This window comes from Tauraco erythrolophus, chromosome 3 (genome assembly GCF_009769465.1).
Source record: "Tauraco erythrolophus isolate bTauEry1 chromosome 3, bTauEry1.pri, whole genome shotgun sequence".
Lineage (NCBI taxonomy): Eukaryota > Metazoa > Chordata > Aves > Musophagiformes > Musophagidae > Tauraco > Tauraco erythrolophus.
Window position 1 is genome coordinate 51,998,470 of NC_141467.1, and position 16,008 is coordinate 52,014,477.

Here is a 16,008-nt window from a genome sequence, read left to right on the forward strand (position 1 = left end):
GGGCCCGGGGCCGGGGCCGGGGCCGGCTTGGAGGGACAGGGCAGGGAGAAGCGGGCTGCGGGCGGGCTGGCGGCGGGCTGGCATCCTCCCGCCAGCCGGCTGCCCAGCAGGTCCGGGCCGCGGCGGCCGCAGCCTCAACGGCAGGGGAGGAAATCCTGAGCGAAGCGGCGGAGCGCGGCGTGAGGCACCTCAGCCGGCCGGCCGGAAAGGCCGGCTCCTCCGCGGCGCGGCCGCCCGCCTCGCCCGGCTCACGGCAGGTGCCTTCCTGAGGCGCCTCCGGTGTCACCTTTCCCCAGCGCTTTCCCTCCGGCAGGGTGTGTGGGGTCAGACAGGAAAGGGGCCCGTCCAGAACCGTGCGGAGCAGCTGATGCAGGCGTGTGGAAACTCAGTCACTGCTGGGCGGGAAGCGTGTCCCCTTCCCAAACGCCGCACGGGACACAAGTCCAGTATCGTACAGGAGGAAGAAGGACACTGGAGTTTCCACATGCAGCATCGGTTGATCAGCAATATCTGTTTAAATATTTTAAGTGAGACTGAAGCGTGCAACTGCTTTTCCACTTCTCACTGCTGTTACGAGGCATTAGTGAGGATCCAAGAGGAGTGGAGGTACTCTGTAGCTTCCAAGGGAAATTCTGCCTGCTCGCTTTTCAGCTGTATGGATTGTTGCATGGAGGCCCTTGCACATTTGCTAACTCAGATGCTTCCCCCTTCAGCTTCGGAAAAAGACGCACAGTATCTGCGTCTTTTCCTTGGCAAAGTTCTAGGAGAACAGCTGGTAACACAAAGATCCTGGAGCTGAGTATCTGCTATTTGAGATGTGTACATGCACCACAGGACACAGAAGTACTTTCCTCCTTCTTTTATGCCTCAGCTCCATGAACTGTTGAGAGAAGACAGACTTTGCTCGGTGAGACTCTTCGCTTCTTACCTTATCTGTGTTTTCTTGCTATATCCAGATTTTAAAATCTAATTGAATTGGGGACCATAACCAAAAAAAGAACGTAAGAACAGACGTGGCCTATTTCAATTGCTTCTCTGTAGTCAGTCAGATCTTACTGGAGAGCTTCTGCTCTGACATAAAGCATCTGGGACCAACTTTTTCTTGTTCACCATGAAATAGTGGTGGCAAGCTCTTGGATATTGGGCCACAGCTGTGCTGGTTTGGGCTGGGAATGAGTCAATTTTCTTCATAGTAGCTGATACGGTGCTGTGTTTTGGATTTGTGCTGGAAGCAGAGTTGGTAACACAGGGATGTTTTTGTTATTGCTGAGCAGTCAGAGTCAAGGCCTTTTTCTGCTTCTCACCCCACCAGTGAGTAGACTGGGAGTGCACAAAGAGCTGGGAGGGGACACAGCTGGGACAGCAGACCCCAGCTGACCAAAGGGATATTCCATATCATATGACATCATGCTCAGCATATAAAGCTGGGGGAAGAAGAAGGAAGGGAGAGACGTTTGGGTGATGGCATTTGTCTTCCCAAGCGACTGTTACGTGTGATGGAGCCCTGCTTTCCTGGAGATGGCTGAATACCTGCCTGCCGATAGGAAGTAGTTGAATTCCTGTTTTGCTTGCACTCATGGCTTTTGCTTTGCTTACTAAACTGTCTTGATCTCAACCCACGAGTTTTCTCACTTTCACCCTTCTGATTCTCTCCCCCATCCCACTGGGGGGGAGTGAGTGAGCGGCTGCGTGGTGCTTAGTTGCCGGCTGGGGTTAAACCACAACAACTTAACTTAGAGAAATACTGAAAGGGACTATAGCTTTCCATACTGTAGAGAAACGTGCTACCATGTTCATACTGTGTGATCAAACACTCTGCTTTGGTGCAGCAACAGTTGATTCCGATCCTGCTTTGACAAGTATCATGAAAACCCATTGCAACATCTAAAGACTTTGCAATCAAATGATTGTTTCTGATTGCGTTGCTGATTTGGATATGGGATTTGGAAACGCCAAGCGTGTTTTATCATTCAGTCTAACAAGGAGAAATCTTCTACTTCTTACCTTCTTTTTCTTCTCAAGTAAAAGCAGTTTATACAATTTTAAAATGTTTTCATCAGAATGAGAAAAGTATGCAAAGTAATTAATTGATATTATATTAAGAAAGATAAACTAGTAAGAATGTATTGCAATGTTCTGAAGAAATTTAAAGATACCTATTCTTCCTATCCAGTCAGCTGTCCAAAGTTTCCAGAGACATGGGGGCAGAACTACTGTGGTCGTTAAAAAGAGTATGGAAATTGGTAAGCAGAGGCTAGGAAGGATCTGGGGTTTGTTTCTTTTCCCTGCAGCTGTTGCAGAAAGAGGAAACTGAATGGGTGGAAAGCCTGTTGTCATCAACACTGCACACCTTCTGCTTCTGCCTACGGAGAACAGCCCTACCCAGGTCTTGGTCCTGACTTGCTGGGAATGTGTGCTGTACACGCCAGATAAAAGGATTTATCATGGAGGAACACTCCAGTGTGAGCAGCTGGAGTAGATAGCTTAGTTCTGAGAACAGGTAGGCTTCATCAACAACATGAACTTCAGGAACCTTCGGAGACACTAATTTGGCTGAACTGAGGACTAGATTTTAGGATGCAGAGGAAGCTGCCACTTCTGAAGAGGAAAACTGGATATTGATATGTCGTGGTTTAGCCCCAGGCAGCAACTAAGCACCGCGCAGCCTTGCTCACTCCTCCCCCACCCCAGGTGGGATGGAGAGGAGAAAATATAACAAAAGGCTTGAGGGTTGAGACAGAAACAGGGAGGGATCACTCACCAACCATGGCCGTGGGCAAAACAGACTTGACTTCGGGACAAACTAATTTAATTCATTATCTGTTACTTCAGAGAGGATAACAAGAAACAAAGTCAGGTCTTAAAAACACCTCCCTCCACCCCTCCCTTTTTGCCATCTCTACCTCCTCGCCCCAGCGGCGCGAGGGGATGGGGAATGGAGGTTGTGATCAGTTCGTCATACATGTTTCTGCCACTCCTCCTTCTTCAGGAGAGAACTCCTTACACTTTTCCCCTGCTGCAGCGTGGGATCCCTCCACAGAATTCTCCATTATGAGTCCTTCCCACAGAATCCAGTCCTTACCCATCAGACTGCTCTGGCACAGGCTTTTCTCCCATGAAGTCACAACTTCTTAGGGTGCAGCCACTGGCTCCAGCATGGGGCTCCACAGACTGCAGATGCAACTCTGCTCCACCGTGAATCTCCAGCAGCATGGGGTCCTTTTCCGTGGGAGTCATCTATGAACTCCTTCGGGTGCAGCCATCTGCTCCAACGTGGGGTCGTCCACAGGCTGCGGGTGGATCTCTATTCCACTGTTAATCTCCACGGGCTGCGGGAGAATCTCAGCTCTGGCATACCTCCTCCTGCTCCATCTTCACTGACCTTGGTATCTGCAGAGTTGTTCCTCTCAGATCTTAGTCCTCTCTCCCCTGCAGCTGTGCTGTGCCCAACCGGCCTGACAAACCTCAGCAGTCCCAGCAGGATGAACTCTGCCCAGCGAGCGCCCCAGGAGCAGGACACTTCAGAGTGCTCCAAGCCACGCTGCTGCAGCTGCCCATGCAGGAGGCCGGGGGGCCAGCCTCCCCTCTCTCCACTGCAGATCCTGCATGGCACAGGTTTCTTTGTCCCCTTCTTAAATATGCCATTCACAGAGGTGCTGATTGGCTTGGCCCTGGCCAGAGGCGGGTCCAACGTGGAACCAGGGAAGATTTTTGTAGCTCCTTACTGGGACTATCCCTGTAGCACCCCTCCTCCACTGCCAAAACCCCACCACGTAAACCCAGTACATGCTTGCGGCAGACACTTCTTCCACATTCAAGTCATCCCCATTAAGCTGAAGAGCCCTTGAACCACCCAAAAACTAAAGAAAAGAAAAATCCCAAATGGCTGAGAAAGAAGAGGACACAGCATGTGTCCATGGGGCTAGAAGGTTTATAAAATGCATATACACTTTTGACTGAAAAGCAGAAGGCATGGCTGTTGATGGTCACAGAAACCCTTCTGAGACATACAAACCCAGCAGTTTAATGACTTGATCAACAAACTAGAGAGACTGAATGCACAAAACAAGATCCAGTCACAAAGGTTGATGAGGTTTATCTGGTCTTTGACCACTACCCTTTGTTGCCTACTCTTGGGAGTGTTAACAATGTCAGGCATTTATGACATGGCATAGGCAAACTGGAACAGATTACATGTAGTGAGAAGGTCTGAGAGTTTTATTTTACTCTGTAAGCGTGTTGCTACACTGTCAATAGCAATAGTATTAATAACTTTCTTCTGTTTTAAGCAATCTTCATCAGATCCTCCAGTTCCAGTGCTCATTTTTTTAAGTCCTTAAAAAGTTACCTTTTGGCCTCAACACATTTTGCAGAGCCAACAAAGGAAAGGCTGTATTCTGCTCATACCACAACCACTTCCAAGAGATTTAGTGATTGCAAATTGTGGGGTGTGGGGGGGAAACAAGGTGGTCACTACAGTGTTTTGAACTCTTACTGCGTTTTTTTTTCAGAGGAATACAGTCCTGCATTCCCAGAGAGACTTGCTGTTTGCACTATGCTCTCTGCTCATAAACTGATTGCATCAACCCGGCTCTAATGGATTATAGATTAGGCAGAAAGGAAAGGGCACAGGATTGTTCTTTCATTCTGTCTCTCAATTTATTTTGCGTAAGATAATAATTTACAGCAGCATTTGGTTAGTCACAGCTTGATCTACATTTTTAACTAGGATGCTACATTAGTGCTATGTTGTCTTTATTTTATTTTTTGTTAGAGGAGGTGGTTCTGTGATCATTTGGGATTTGGGAAGGAGTCATTACGTTCTTACTGACGTTCCAGTGGACAACTGCAAGCTGGTCCCAGCACAGTTCTCTGTAGCCCCACTCTTGGAATTGATTTCAATAGGTGGTACAGTGCCTCTGAGGAGGAGCAAAGTGACTTTTAACCTCAGTTTTAAATTCGAGATTCTGTTTGTTTATATTCTTTTAACATTTGTTTAACTTTAGCATTCATCTAACAAAATGGGAAAAATATTTTTGTGTCAGCCTGACCAATCTCAGGGATACTTAAAAAGTTCCTAGTCTGTGTATAAAACATCTGACAGGTTTTCCATCAATGCAGGTAAGAGGGCACTCACTGTTCCTGATATTTATTATCAGCAGAGGAATGGGAGAAAAAAAGCGCATTTGAAAAATTCAGGTCATCATTTCTCAAGCATTCCTCCTCCATGTTACAGATTTTTCTTTCCTTAAAGTGTGAATGAAGTAGGAAGTTAATGAAGTCAACGTAAACATTCTGTGTTGGAGGCTCTTCAAATTTCAGAGGCTGTGTTTATGTTCCTACTCCTGGTGTTCATGAAAACAATCAACTATTGTGGCATCAGGAATACCTGCTTCTGTTTGTCCCCTTCTTGAGCTTTGCTGCTCTTACTATTGTGTTCATATTCTCCTGCATTCGTATCTTTTTCTTCCATGCTTCTTCTCTTCACTCCCTCGTGAGATAATTTATCAGCCCTTTCCAGTGGTAAAGTTGGAAGGAACATAGGATTCAAAAGGAATGTTTTGTATAATTTGATTTAACGTTCTTTAACTATGTTTCCTTCAATTAAAAGGTGACTGTTTCAGTTCGGCAGGTGTTGCAGGTGTCCTGATTACAAATGTAAATCACATAATTTAGTATTGTTTCACTCTCCATTTAGGTGCTTGACGATACCTTCAACAGCTTCTGCAGCATGAAGACTGACCAATATTTGTCTCCCTTGGAATGACTCATGCAGGATCTAGTCTACATGAAACCAGTTCCCTGCATTTGAACACAGCCAGCAAACTGCTAAATACAAAATTGTGGTTAGTAGAGGATCAGACCAATTTGACTCATCGTCATGTTAAATAATGGTGATGAAACTTTGTTTCATGTCATTTAAAATGTTCACGTAAGAGTTAAAGTTTAAAATTCTGTGATATATAGCTGAGTATAATTCTCAGAAATGTGAATTAACTTAAAATTGATTTTTTTGTTCAGAAACCAAAGATGATAATCCACAGCATGCTGAAAACTGAGAATATGAGATAGTACAGTATAAAATAAATTGAAAGCAAGCAAATAGATCGAGGACACTTCTCTCAAATTAATTTTTTTCATTAAAAATATTATCAGAAGTTGCTACGGAACTTGAAGAATTTTCATAGGAGTACAGTAGAGCTGGATGTTGAATCTAGGTTAAAATTTCTTCTTGGCTCCAAGACATCTTTATTGTAGCTTAAAGTGAAACATTTTCATTTTTATTTACCTGCTTTCATTCCTTTACAAACACTTCAAAGTAGATAAAAGTTTGCATCTTGTATTTCAAATGCAAACCCAAAGCATTTTAGAATGCCTTATAATAATGTAAAAAATCAACCCAACAACTTTCATGTACATTCAGTAAACTCTTGTTCTACCTACATCAACAGTATGGCTCCAGCTGAATTCAGTGAAGTCAGAATCTTTTTTGTTTAGGTTATTTCTTAGATTTTATTTAGCATGTTAATAGCGAAAAATATTTATAAGCATTAGACATAATCTTAAATGAGATCTATATAAAAATGTTTTATGCAAAACTTTATGCAAAACATATAGCCTAGTTTGGCAACAGATTTTTTTTTTTGTTATTTTTGAAAATTTCTAGCTGCGTCTTTAATAAATACAGATTTCAACCACTCTATCAGAGTGTACTGGAAATCTGACTTCTTAGAATTTAGGATTACATAATGTTGTGATTAGGACTATTTTCTTATGACAAAACAGGCAATGTTTAGATTCTGCTTGAGTTATTCAATGTTTGTTACTATTTTAGCAGATTATTAAAATTAAACATAGACATTATTCAGTGCTTAAGTCATCTTTCAGGCATTACTGCATATTGAGTGCCCTTGTACTACAAGAAAGACCTGTTCTTGACTGTAAGCCCATGATTAGTCCCATTGATTGCAACAAAATTTATCATGCACATAAATTAGCAACATTCTTAAAATATCTTGATGACCCATGCAGTCAGTTTATTTTCATATCCATCTAAAAATATGACCTAGCTGGTTCTGACTACATCTGAGAATTTCAAGTAAGTACTTTCTTTACAATCTTTGCAATCAGGAAATTTAATACAAGGAAGAAATTAATCCTTCCTTCCAGTGCATCATCTAATTTAAAAATCGTCTATGAATAAAACATTGATATGAGGCTGAACATTTGGAAATATCAAGTAAGTATACATTCTTTAATCCTCTCAGGTATGCTGAAGTAGAAGGCCTGTGCAAACATGAGTACATGGTATTGTAGTGTGTACGCCGTAGATTGCTACAGAATTTTTATGTATTTTATTTGGTCTTTGAATATTTAGAACATCAAGCTTAACTTCACAAGTATGTTCTTTTCTCTCCACTCCTAAGAGTTCAGCCTGGTAAAACTTAAAACCTTGAGTAAGGGAGAAGATTCCAGGATGCTCCTGTTAGGGAAAGATAATCTTCTTTATCTTAAAACACTTTTGTCAACATGTTGAAGTTTTTAGCTGGATACAATAAAAAATTACTTCTTTTTAGCAGATGTCCATGGGATTAGTTTTGTTTCACAGCAGGAAAATGAAGTGACATATTTATAATCTGTTCCCTGCGCAGCTGTTTTTGCCATCCTAGAAGAGAGGTAGCAGATAGAACTACTTAGGGAAAGAAACAGCGGCATGGACACTGTGGGTTAATATGTGTGTTCTAATGAACAATTTCATAGAGGATGCCAGTAGCACTGTAAAAACCAAACCCACCGAAGCAATTTACTGTGTTGCATGATAGCTTGCTCACTGTCTGGCATTAAAAAATATTTTAATGTGCAAAAATTAGGAAAAAAATTAATGAAATTGGATTGTGTTGTGGATAATGAATCTGGTAAAGCAGTGGAAATACAGTGCAGTAAGTTAACAGGGCAAGTGTGTTTTAGCATTAACGAGGGATGGCACATGGCCACGTGATGGCAGCAGAGGCTGAGGAATTAGTGGGGTTTCTAAATTAAACTATGGATAATCAGGATATGGTCTAAAGTCCCTAACTGATTCTTCAGGCCACTTAAAAAGATGTGTCATGTTCATCAGACCAGAAGTTTCTGTGGAGAGTGATTATACGGTTTTAATTTATTAAAAAAAAAAAAATCATATTTGGGGCCATTTTTTTTAACAATAAAATAGTAGTTTTCATCTCATTTGCCAATATTTCCATCTTTCTTCCTCAGTTAGTTGAGTTAGTTCCACCCAGAAGAGTAGGTGTATTTTGATAAAACCAAGGCAGTTGCTTACTTTTTGCTAATTCCTTTTCCTAACACTTTTGTCCACAGGAAAAAACTGCATTATAAAAACTCCTTTTGGGCAAAACCAGAAAATAAAATCCTAGAATGCCTTCAATTTTTTAGAGGAGGACTGAGAATAGTGCTTGTTCTGATACAGAGTCTTGAACTAACGAGGCAGAATTTTTGGACTTGGCTTGGTATAAATTAGTAAGCTTTACCTTTGTATTTTAAAAAGAAAACTACAATCTGCTCATTATAGGTAAACTAGATGTTCCTTTTCAACTCCTAGGAAGCTATTTTTATATATCCTTCATATGACAAATTCTGAGATCTCAGGATTTATGCAAGATCGTAAACAGAACTTCAAAACTCCAGGAGTTCATAATTGTCTTTCCAAGAAGTTGGGATTTTTTTCTTGCAAACCATATGAAAGCAGGCTTTTCATGTGGGATTCTGTCCAGCAATAGGCACAGTCCCCTTTCTGCATTGTGTGTTCCAGGTCCTACATTGCAAGTTTAACTTTAATCAAACAAGACAGTCCAGAAAAACTTCTATCAAAGTCTCTATTCAATCCATGCAAATACTCATATTAGGATTCCCTACTGGAGCATGACATTTTGCAGAACCAAAAGGCAACCAGGCTGAGCTTAGGCAAGCAGCATTCTGGAATGGCTTAAATGAACAGGGACATAGGCTGGATGGCCTCCTGTGACTCTCTGAGGGTCGTCTTGAGGGTTGTCCTACCCTCTAGGAGGGCAGCAGCTGCTCTTACAGAAAGCCAATATAGTCTCCAACAATAACAAGGAGTTTAAAGGGATGTCATTAGGTTATGCACAGCACTGAATTCTGCATAAACCAGAGGTCTTCTCGCATGGCCCCTCACTGAATTGCTCTAATGTGGCAGGAAGTAGTGAGGAAGACCATAATCACCAGCTGGAGGATGGCATGACTCAGCAATGTATGTAATTTTGAGTAGCCAGAATGGAACTCATTCTGTAGTTTTTTCGTGCATCCAGATTCCTGCACTGACTACATATTAACGAATCTTCGCAATTAGAGGCAAGCATGCCTAAAGCACTGTGGGTTCCCTTCCTCCAGCCTCTGTCATGACTACCTGAGGTACTCAAAGCCAGCCGTGCCTCACGAGGCAGGCAGCAGTGGTTAATGACAGCAGCGCTGTTCAGGTAAAAAAGGCCTTTGGCAGACAAGCTTCCGTTGCTTCTGCTGCAGCAGTTCATGGCATTACTGCTCTGCCACTCTGCCTTGGTGGTCTTCTCCAGTAACAGGGATGGCAGAAAAGAACACAGGTCCCATGCCACTCTGCTGGCACCAGGTCTGAGGAGGCTTATAAGTGAGTATGATTTCTAGATAGTAGACCCAAAAAGCAAAGAAATAAACCTTCCGCTAACTCCAGTAGCGAGGTTTCAGATGGCATTTTTCTCCACAGTTTGAGGCATGACAGTTTAAATTACCTGGTGTGTGAGCACACGTTGGCTCTAAGGCTGCAGAATAGCCATTCTGTGCATGAGGGGTAAATGCAAGTTTAGGAGATGTGATAAACTCTCAGCATTCATCAGGAGAAGAGAACAGTCCCATCAAGGGACCAAAGATTTGTTAAGACAACTTAAAATGCTGCATGTATTTATTCTGTGTAAAACCAACCACCTAACGAACTAACCCCCTCTGCCTGCAAAAGACCCTAGGCCAACAACAGTTTTTTTCAGTTGGAAAGTGAATTCAAGTTCCTTCCTTAAGGTATTACTACGTCCAGTTTCCCACTGCAAACAAAATGCTGATACCTACCTGGTTTTTGCAAGTAAATCATCTGATAGAAAAAGTGGGTGAGTAGGAGAGGCAGGACTATTGGGATAGAGCAGGAGTGGTCAAGAAAAGAATTATCAGGAGAGAGGAAGCTCCAGGATAATATCTGCCCACATGTGCTGCTGTTGAACTGCAGCGGCAGCCTCTCTGAATGTCTAAAATTTAGAATTTATTGGAAAAATAAATGTAAGGGATGAACTCTTCTTATTCTCTCCAGAACTAATTCTGATCTCAGACTTTGGTGGTTTCCTGGCACACATTTCCTGCTTGCAAAAAGCCTTTTTTATCCAACCCTATCAAGGAGTAACAGAAAAAAGTGCTCTGGGTTATCCTTAGATACACATGAACCTTATACTTGCCCTTAACTATGAAAGCACAAAAAAGCAGAATGAAGCAGATGAGAACGTTGTGTCCATAGATAAAACCTAACTATATCCTTCGATAGATCAAGAACTCTCCAGAATTTCTGGGAAATTCTGCCATGTGTTACACATTTAATTTCAATTACATGTACCAAATGTAATAATAAGCTAGTACAAGCTGCGGGTAGCTTTTGTATGGGGAGAAGCATCTGCAAGAAAACCCAAACTGCCTGGCAATTGCATGCTTTTGTAGGGTGGTATCTATTAGTGTTTTGAGGTTTCCACTGCAAAAGTGGGAATCATATACTGCTTGGGAGTGCCTATTGTCAGGATACAATTTCACGTTTAAGGCGTCATTCTTTAGCCTTAGCGTGGGTTAGGATGGAATGAATTATGTGAGGAATGTGGTGGTAGTCTGGTGGTTACAAGTTCATGTTATTCTGGTTTGCTATACAGATTGTGAGAAAACTACACAGAAGTCAGGAAATGATCTCATAGACTCTTCTAGCCATATTAATAACCACAAAGGTGGAAGGAAACACACAGAAAACAGTAAAAATGCCCAGGATACAAGGGTAGCTGGGCTGCCTTTTGTCAGCCATTTCCCAGTTGACTAAGAAACGGTATTCTTTGTCTGGTTCTGACTTGCCTGTCCTTTAAGATAGATGCTTTTAAAAAGTCAACATGGAGAGACAAAAACAATTGGAGGACCATTTTTAAAATGAACAATTGTATTCTATGTAATATTACCCAGGATGTGTGGAGTTAAAGGAAATCCGTGAGTATCGTGAGAGTGAACATCCTTCATTCTTCCTTGTGGAGAGGGTAGTTTATTAATTGTATTTAGGCATGTCCTCCATAAGGGATACTCCGAGGTGGGAAGGGCAGGTAGAGATACAGATTCCCCCGCTTTGTTGACTGGAGCACCTGAATATCAGCCAAAAAAGCTCCTGGGCTACAGAAGTTTATTTTGCGTCTTACATATAGACTTGCTATCCAGGTGAGTACAGCCCCGCTAGTCTCACCTCAACAGCATGCGAGACTCCTATCCACGAATTGGGGGTGGGGGAGTGGGAAGGATTTCAGGGCACAGAAATAACTCAAAACCGGGGAAAACACAATACGGGTTTACCCAAGCTACATCGCGCAAGACTTAACTGGTTCAACTTAGTTTGGGAAGGCTGGCAGGACCACTGCCCTCGGGGTACTCAACGGCGCCCTCGCCCCCAGAAGGAACCGGCAGGCTGGCGACTCGCGGGAGCCGCAGGCAGCTCTGCCGGCGGGGGTAAATAAATCCCTGTTCTGTCTTCTACCTCCTCCCACGTCCACTGGCACCGGCACGGGCCCGCGACCGGAGCACCGGGCGCGCCAGAGGGCACCGCCCCCCACCCCCCCCGGGCGCGGCAGATGGCGCTCGCGCGCCGCCCCGCCCCGCCCCGCCCCGCCCCGCCCGGACCCCGCCGCGCTGCGGCTGCGCGGAGGCGCCGGGCCCGGGCGCGTGCGCATGCGCAGCGTGGCGGGGCGGGCGCTGACGTCCGCCGCCGGTGTCCCCGGTGTTGGCTCCGTCGCGGCTGCAGTTCCCGGATGTGGTGGCGGGCGCGCGGGGCCGGCGGTAGCTTGCCGCTGTGAGGTGCGGGCGGGCGCCGCGGGTCGACGGAACCGCTGTGGCGCCGGGGATGGGCGCGTAGGTAGGGAGGAAGGAGGCAAGCAAACAAGGAGAAGAGTCGGCCCGAGGCTCCCGCTCGTCGGCTCCCGCCGCGCCGGTCGGGCCCCCCGGCCCGTCGGAGGGGCCCCTCCCTGCCCCGCTCACCGTCGCGCCAGGATTGCCCCTCTCCCTCCCGCCCCCCTCCTGCCGCCCTCGCCGCACCGGCAGCCGCGGCCCGTGCCCTCCCTCCCCGCGCCCGAGACAGCCGTCCCCATCGGGGTCCCCCTTCGCCGCCTGCGGGCTGCGCGCCCCCTCCAGCCGCCCCGGGGCCCGGGCCCGCGGGGCGTCGCCAGGATGAGCAGCTCGCGGAACAACCGGGTGATGGTGGAAGGAGTCGGGGCCCGGGTGGTCCGGGGCCCAGACTGGAAGTGGGGGAAGCAGGATGGCGGCGAGGGCCATGTGGGCACCGTCCGCAGCTTCGAGAGCCCTGAGGAGGTGGTCGTGGTGTGGGACAACGGCACCGCCGCCAACTACCGCTGCTCCGGGGCCTACGACCTCCGCATCCTCGACAGTGCGCCCACCGGTGAGCCGGGGGCGGGGTGGGGGGGAAGGGGCGAGACCCCTCGGCGGCTGTAGGGCGGGCGGGGGGCAGCGTCCGAGGGCTCCCGCCGCGGGGTGAGGGTCGGGACGCCGTGCCGGGGGGCGGAGGGCGGATTGCTCCCCTCTGTTCCCTTTTTGATGTGCACCTTTCCCTCTCTGTGGGTTGGGTTTTTTTTGGGGGGGGAGTCTGCCGCCCTCCCTCCTCTTTTCGCATGGCCGCGCGTGGGTGTCTATATGTGTGTGTGCCGATGCATGTGTACGCGCTAACTTAGAATAAATATGTGATGTGTTGCCGTGGGGAGAGGAGAAGTTGTCCTGGGACTTTTGAATTGGGATAGATAAAGCAAAAGTCATTTGCCATAGAGAACAGGCTCCCGGTATGCTGAGGCGGTGTGGGGGAGGGAGGGAACCGAGAGGATGGTATCTTAAGGTTTGGTTTGGTTTTGTTTTTATCCACCCCACACACACTTCTTGAATTTATATTTTGGGGCTGTTTTGTAAAATGGTGACAGTCGTTCTGAGTCGCATATAGGGAGGATTGCAGGAAAGAGGTGTAGCACCTTTTTGCTAAAGATTACATTAAGTGGTTGAAATAGTGTTTTGTCTTGCAGTCTGCATGTTGCCTTTTATCTGTGTTGCCAGACGTGCTGTAAAATAGTGAAGGTACTGGGAGAAAAAAATGCATTCGTTCGTTCTTTTAATTACTTGGCCGCTTGATATTTAAGCTTTGAATTCAGTCAGTTTGGACAATGGATTTAGATCTGCACTGACATTATGCGGCAGTGTTAGTGTTGCAAACACTGCAGGGAAATGTTCATTTTAGCACCTGTTTTTACAGTGAAAGCTCACAAAAAAAAAATATTGTTTAATTTCATCAGAAATATAGTGAGGTGGTTTTGAGCTGGGCGAGATTGCCTCAATAATAAGGTGATTGGACTGATTTGTTGGGGTACTTAGAGGCACTGTTTTCGTAATGTGTCTTTCATTTAGAATATGATGGAGAGGAGAGACCATCTTTGAGCCAGCTATGTGTAGTGTTAGAGAAACCTTCAACCTACTCCTATAATTTTCCTAACAGACTTGAAGAGATAGCGTCGTGGAATTAATTCTAATTAATTATAAAAGTGTTGCTAATTAAAAGGAAACCAAAACACCACACATAGCATAGCAAGCCTTTGAGGTGGATTTAATTTTTCTATGTCCGGGTGCCTTCCTCTCCTCTGGCTTCATGGGTTTTTGTTGTTGTTTTGGAGGGTAGATGCTATTTAAGTGAGCTGAAACCTTTTTGAAATGGACCTCAGAACAAGAAGTTAAGAGTAGTCTTTCAAGTTGTTGATCCTTGTTTTACAGATGTTTATGGTGTGAAACTTTACCCGCATTTGATGTCCTGTAGAAACCAGTGGGACTACTTCTGCTTAAAACTGAAGTGTATGCATAAGTGTTGAATACGAGCCTTGAATGCTCATTGTTCTAGCTCAGCTTGACTTACTTGCAAGCTGACAATATCCTTTTAACAGCATCTGGAAGCATACACTTAATACTTCAAGTCCCTGGGTTTTGCTTTTATTGCTTCTTTTTGCTGCTTTATTTCTTCTGATTTTCAGTTATGTTTATACTTTTATATTAGAATTTTAATTTCTGCTTCAGATATGAATATGTGTATCGCTGTGAGAAAAACTCATAAGTATTGCTTTTTTTCAGGCTTTGCAAAATGGTATTTCTCTTCCTGAGGATTTTGGCCAACATATGCATCGTCCTCACTGAACTGCTGCATGGAAGTAGCCAGGGTTGCTTTTTTCTAGAGGGCGTTACTTTTGAGGTCATGATTCCCTGGAGATAAGAAGAGTAAAAAAATCTGTGAAGTAGTAGCAGCAAAAGGGCAAATGCAATTAGGATACTGTCAATTTGGACTGAAATCCTGGTTTTACAACTGATTCACTTTGTAGTTTTGGGCAAATCACTTCCCTTCTTTAGTTTTCCACCTTTTTGTAGTTACTTATTTTCTCCAGGGTAGTCATTATCCATTGTTTAGAACAAGAGGCTCTGACTTTGGATGGTAGTTTGATACTATCTCTAGGGGCATTTGGATATAAATAATTACAGAAAAAGAGGGATTAGGTGACAGGAATTTCTAATGGTAGTATTAATAATGATGCTGTTGAGCAAGGAAATGTTATAAAATATGGGATGTTTTTTGGTGTGATACTTAGCAGAGTGTTAAATTGTGGCTTATAGTTTAAAATGAAGAAAAATTTTTCTAGTTCATAAACTTAAAGTCACAACATGATTGTAAGTTTATAGTGAGAATAAATATAAAAATGTAGCAGTAGAAAGCAAAATTAAATTATTTATTGCTGGGAGTTCCTTTTATTAGGTATTCAGAATGAATAATGAATCACTTCTTAAAAGTGATGCTTGCAGCTGGCGTTGCTGCTTTGATGAACTTGATGCCTGTGCAGCCAGAAACAGTAGTAATGCATCAGGAACCTGTTGTGTTACAGAAGTAATGTTTGAAGCTCATTTTATTAAAAAAAACAAACAAACCCCACAAAACTGAGTTTGAGACATGTATGTGCATATATATATATTATTTTCCTTTGATGCCATAACAATGCTTCGTAGACTTAACGATGTTCTTGTATTTTAATGATTGTAGGCTATGACTAGCATTTTGAGACTATGGTAACTTTTTATAAAACTTAAATAGCCTTAGTACTAAGATTTTAGAACAGTCTTCTTTAAAATAAAAACTCATTGATGATTTACACGAAGTATCTCTTGTAAGCTGTTTGCTTCAGATGTAGTCATCTGGGTAGTGAATCATTTGTGATAATGGAGTTTTGTTTTTCAGTTATGTCTACCAAGCTAGCTGTATTAGCTGCCCATTGGTGATCATATTTACATTGGCCAGCATTTCTTTAAGCAAGACAGAGCGATTGAGAGGGATTAATAACTAAGAATCTGAAAAGAAATGACATTTCAGTGAAGTCCTCTCTAGTGGGCTCCTAAATGGAGTAGGTGGTGGGATGCAGTACCTTAGCAGTGCAGTGTGATTGCCCGATTACTTGCGAATAGATCCTGGTCTTTCTGTAAAGTAGCCTTTTGCAAGGATCTAGGAATCTTGAGAGCCCCTTTTTCTGGTAGCATTGTGGAAAAGAAACAGAAAGAAGTAGTCTTCTGAGTTGCTGAACAGAAGGTAAAAGTATATAAACTCAGGCTTTGTATTTAGAAGGGAAGGCAGCCTTTTGCCAAAGGTGAAGGCTGTACAGT

The 16,008-nt window shown here is 44.2% G+C and overlaps 1 protein-coding gene and 1 long non-coding RNA gene across 3 annotated transcripts in view; both read left to right on the forward strand.

The window, feature by feature from the left end:
• The first annotated feature begins 253 nt into the window (after positions 1–253).
• Positions 254–6,864, forward strand: LOC147529006 (uncharacterized). Its single transcript, XR_015222075.1, has 2 exons — positions 254–907; positions 5,699–6,864. It is a non-coding gene; the product is annotated as an uncharacterized LOC147529006 (long non-coding RNA).
• Positions 6,865–12,492: 5,628 nt separating this feature from the next.
• Positions 12,493–16,008, forward strand: part of MIB1 (MIB E3 ubiquitin protein ligase 1) — an 83,779-nt gene continuing 80,263 nt past the window's right edge. For both annotated transcript variants that reach the window (XM_086608607.1, XM_086608608.1), the window contains exon 1: positions 12,493–12,721. In XM_086608607.1, coding sequence (XP_086464733.1) covers positions 12,493–12,721 — 229 coding nt within the window. The remainder of the gene's footprint in view (positions 12,722–16,008) is intronic.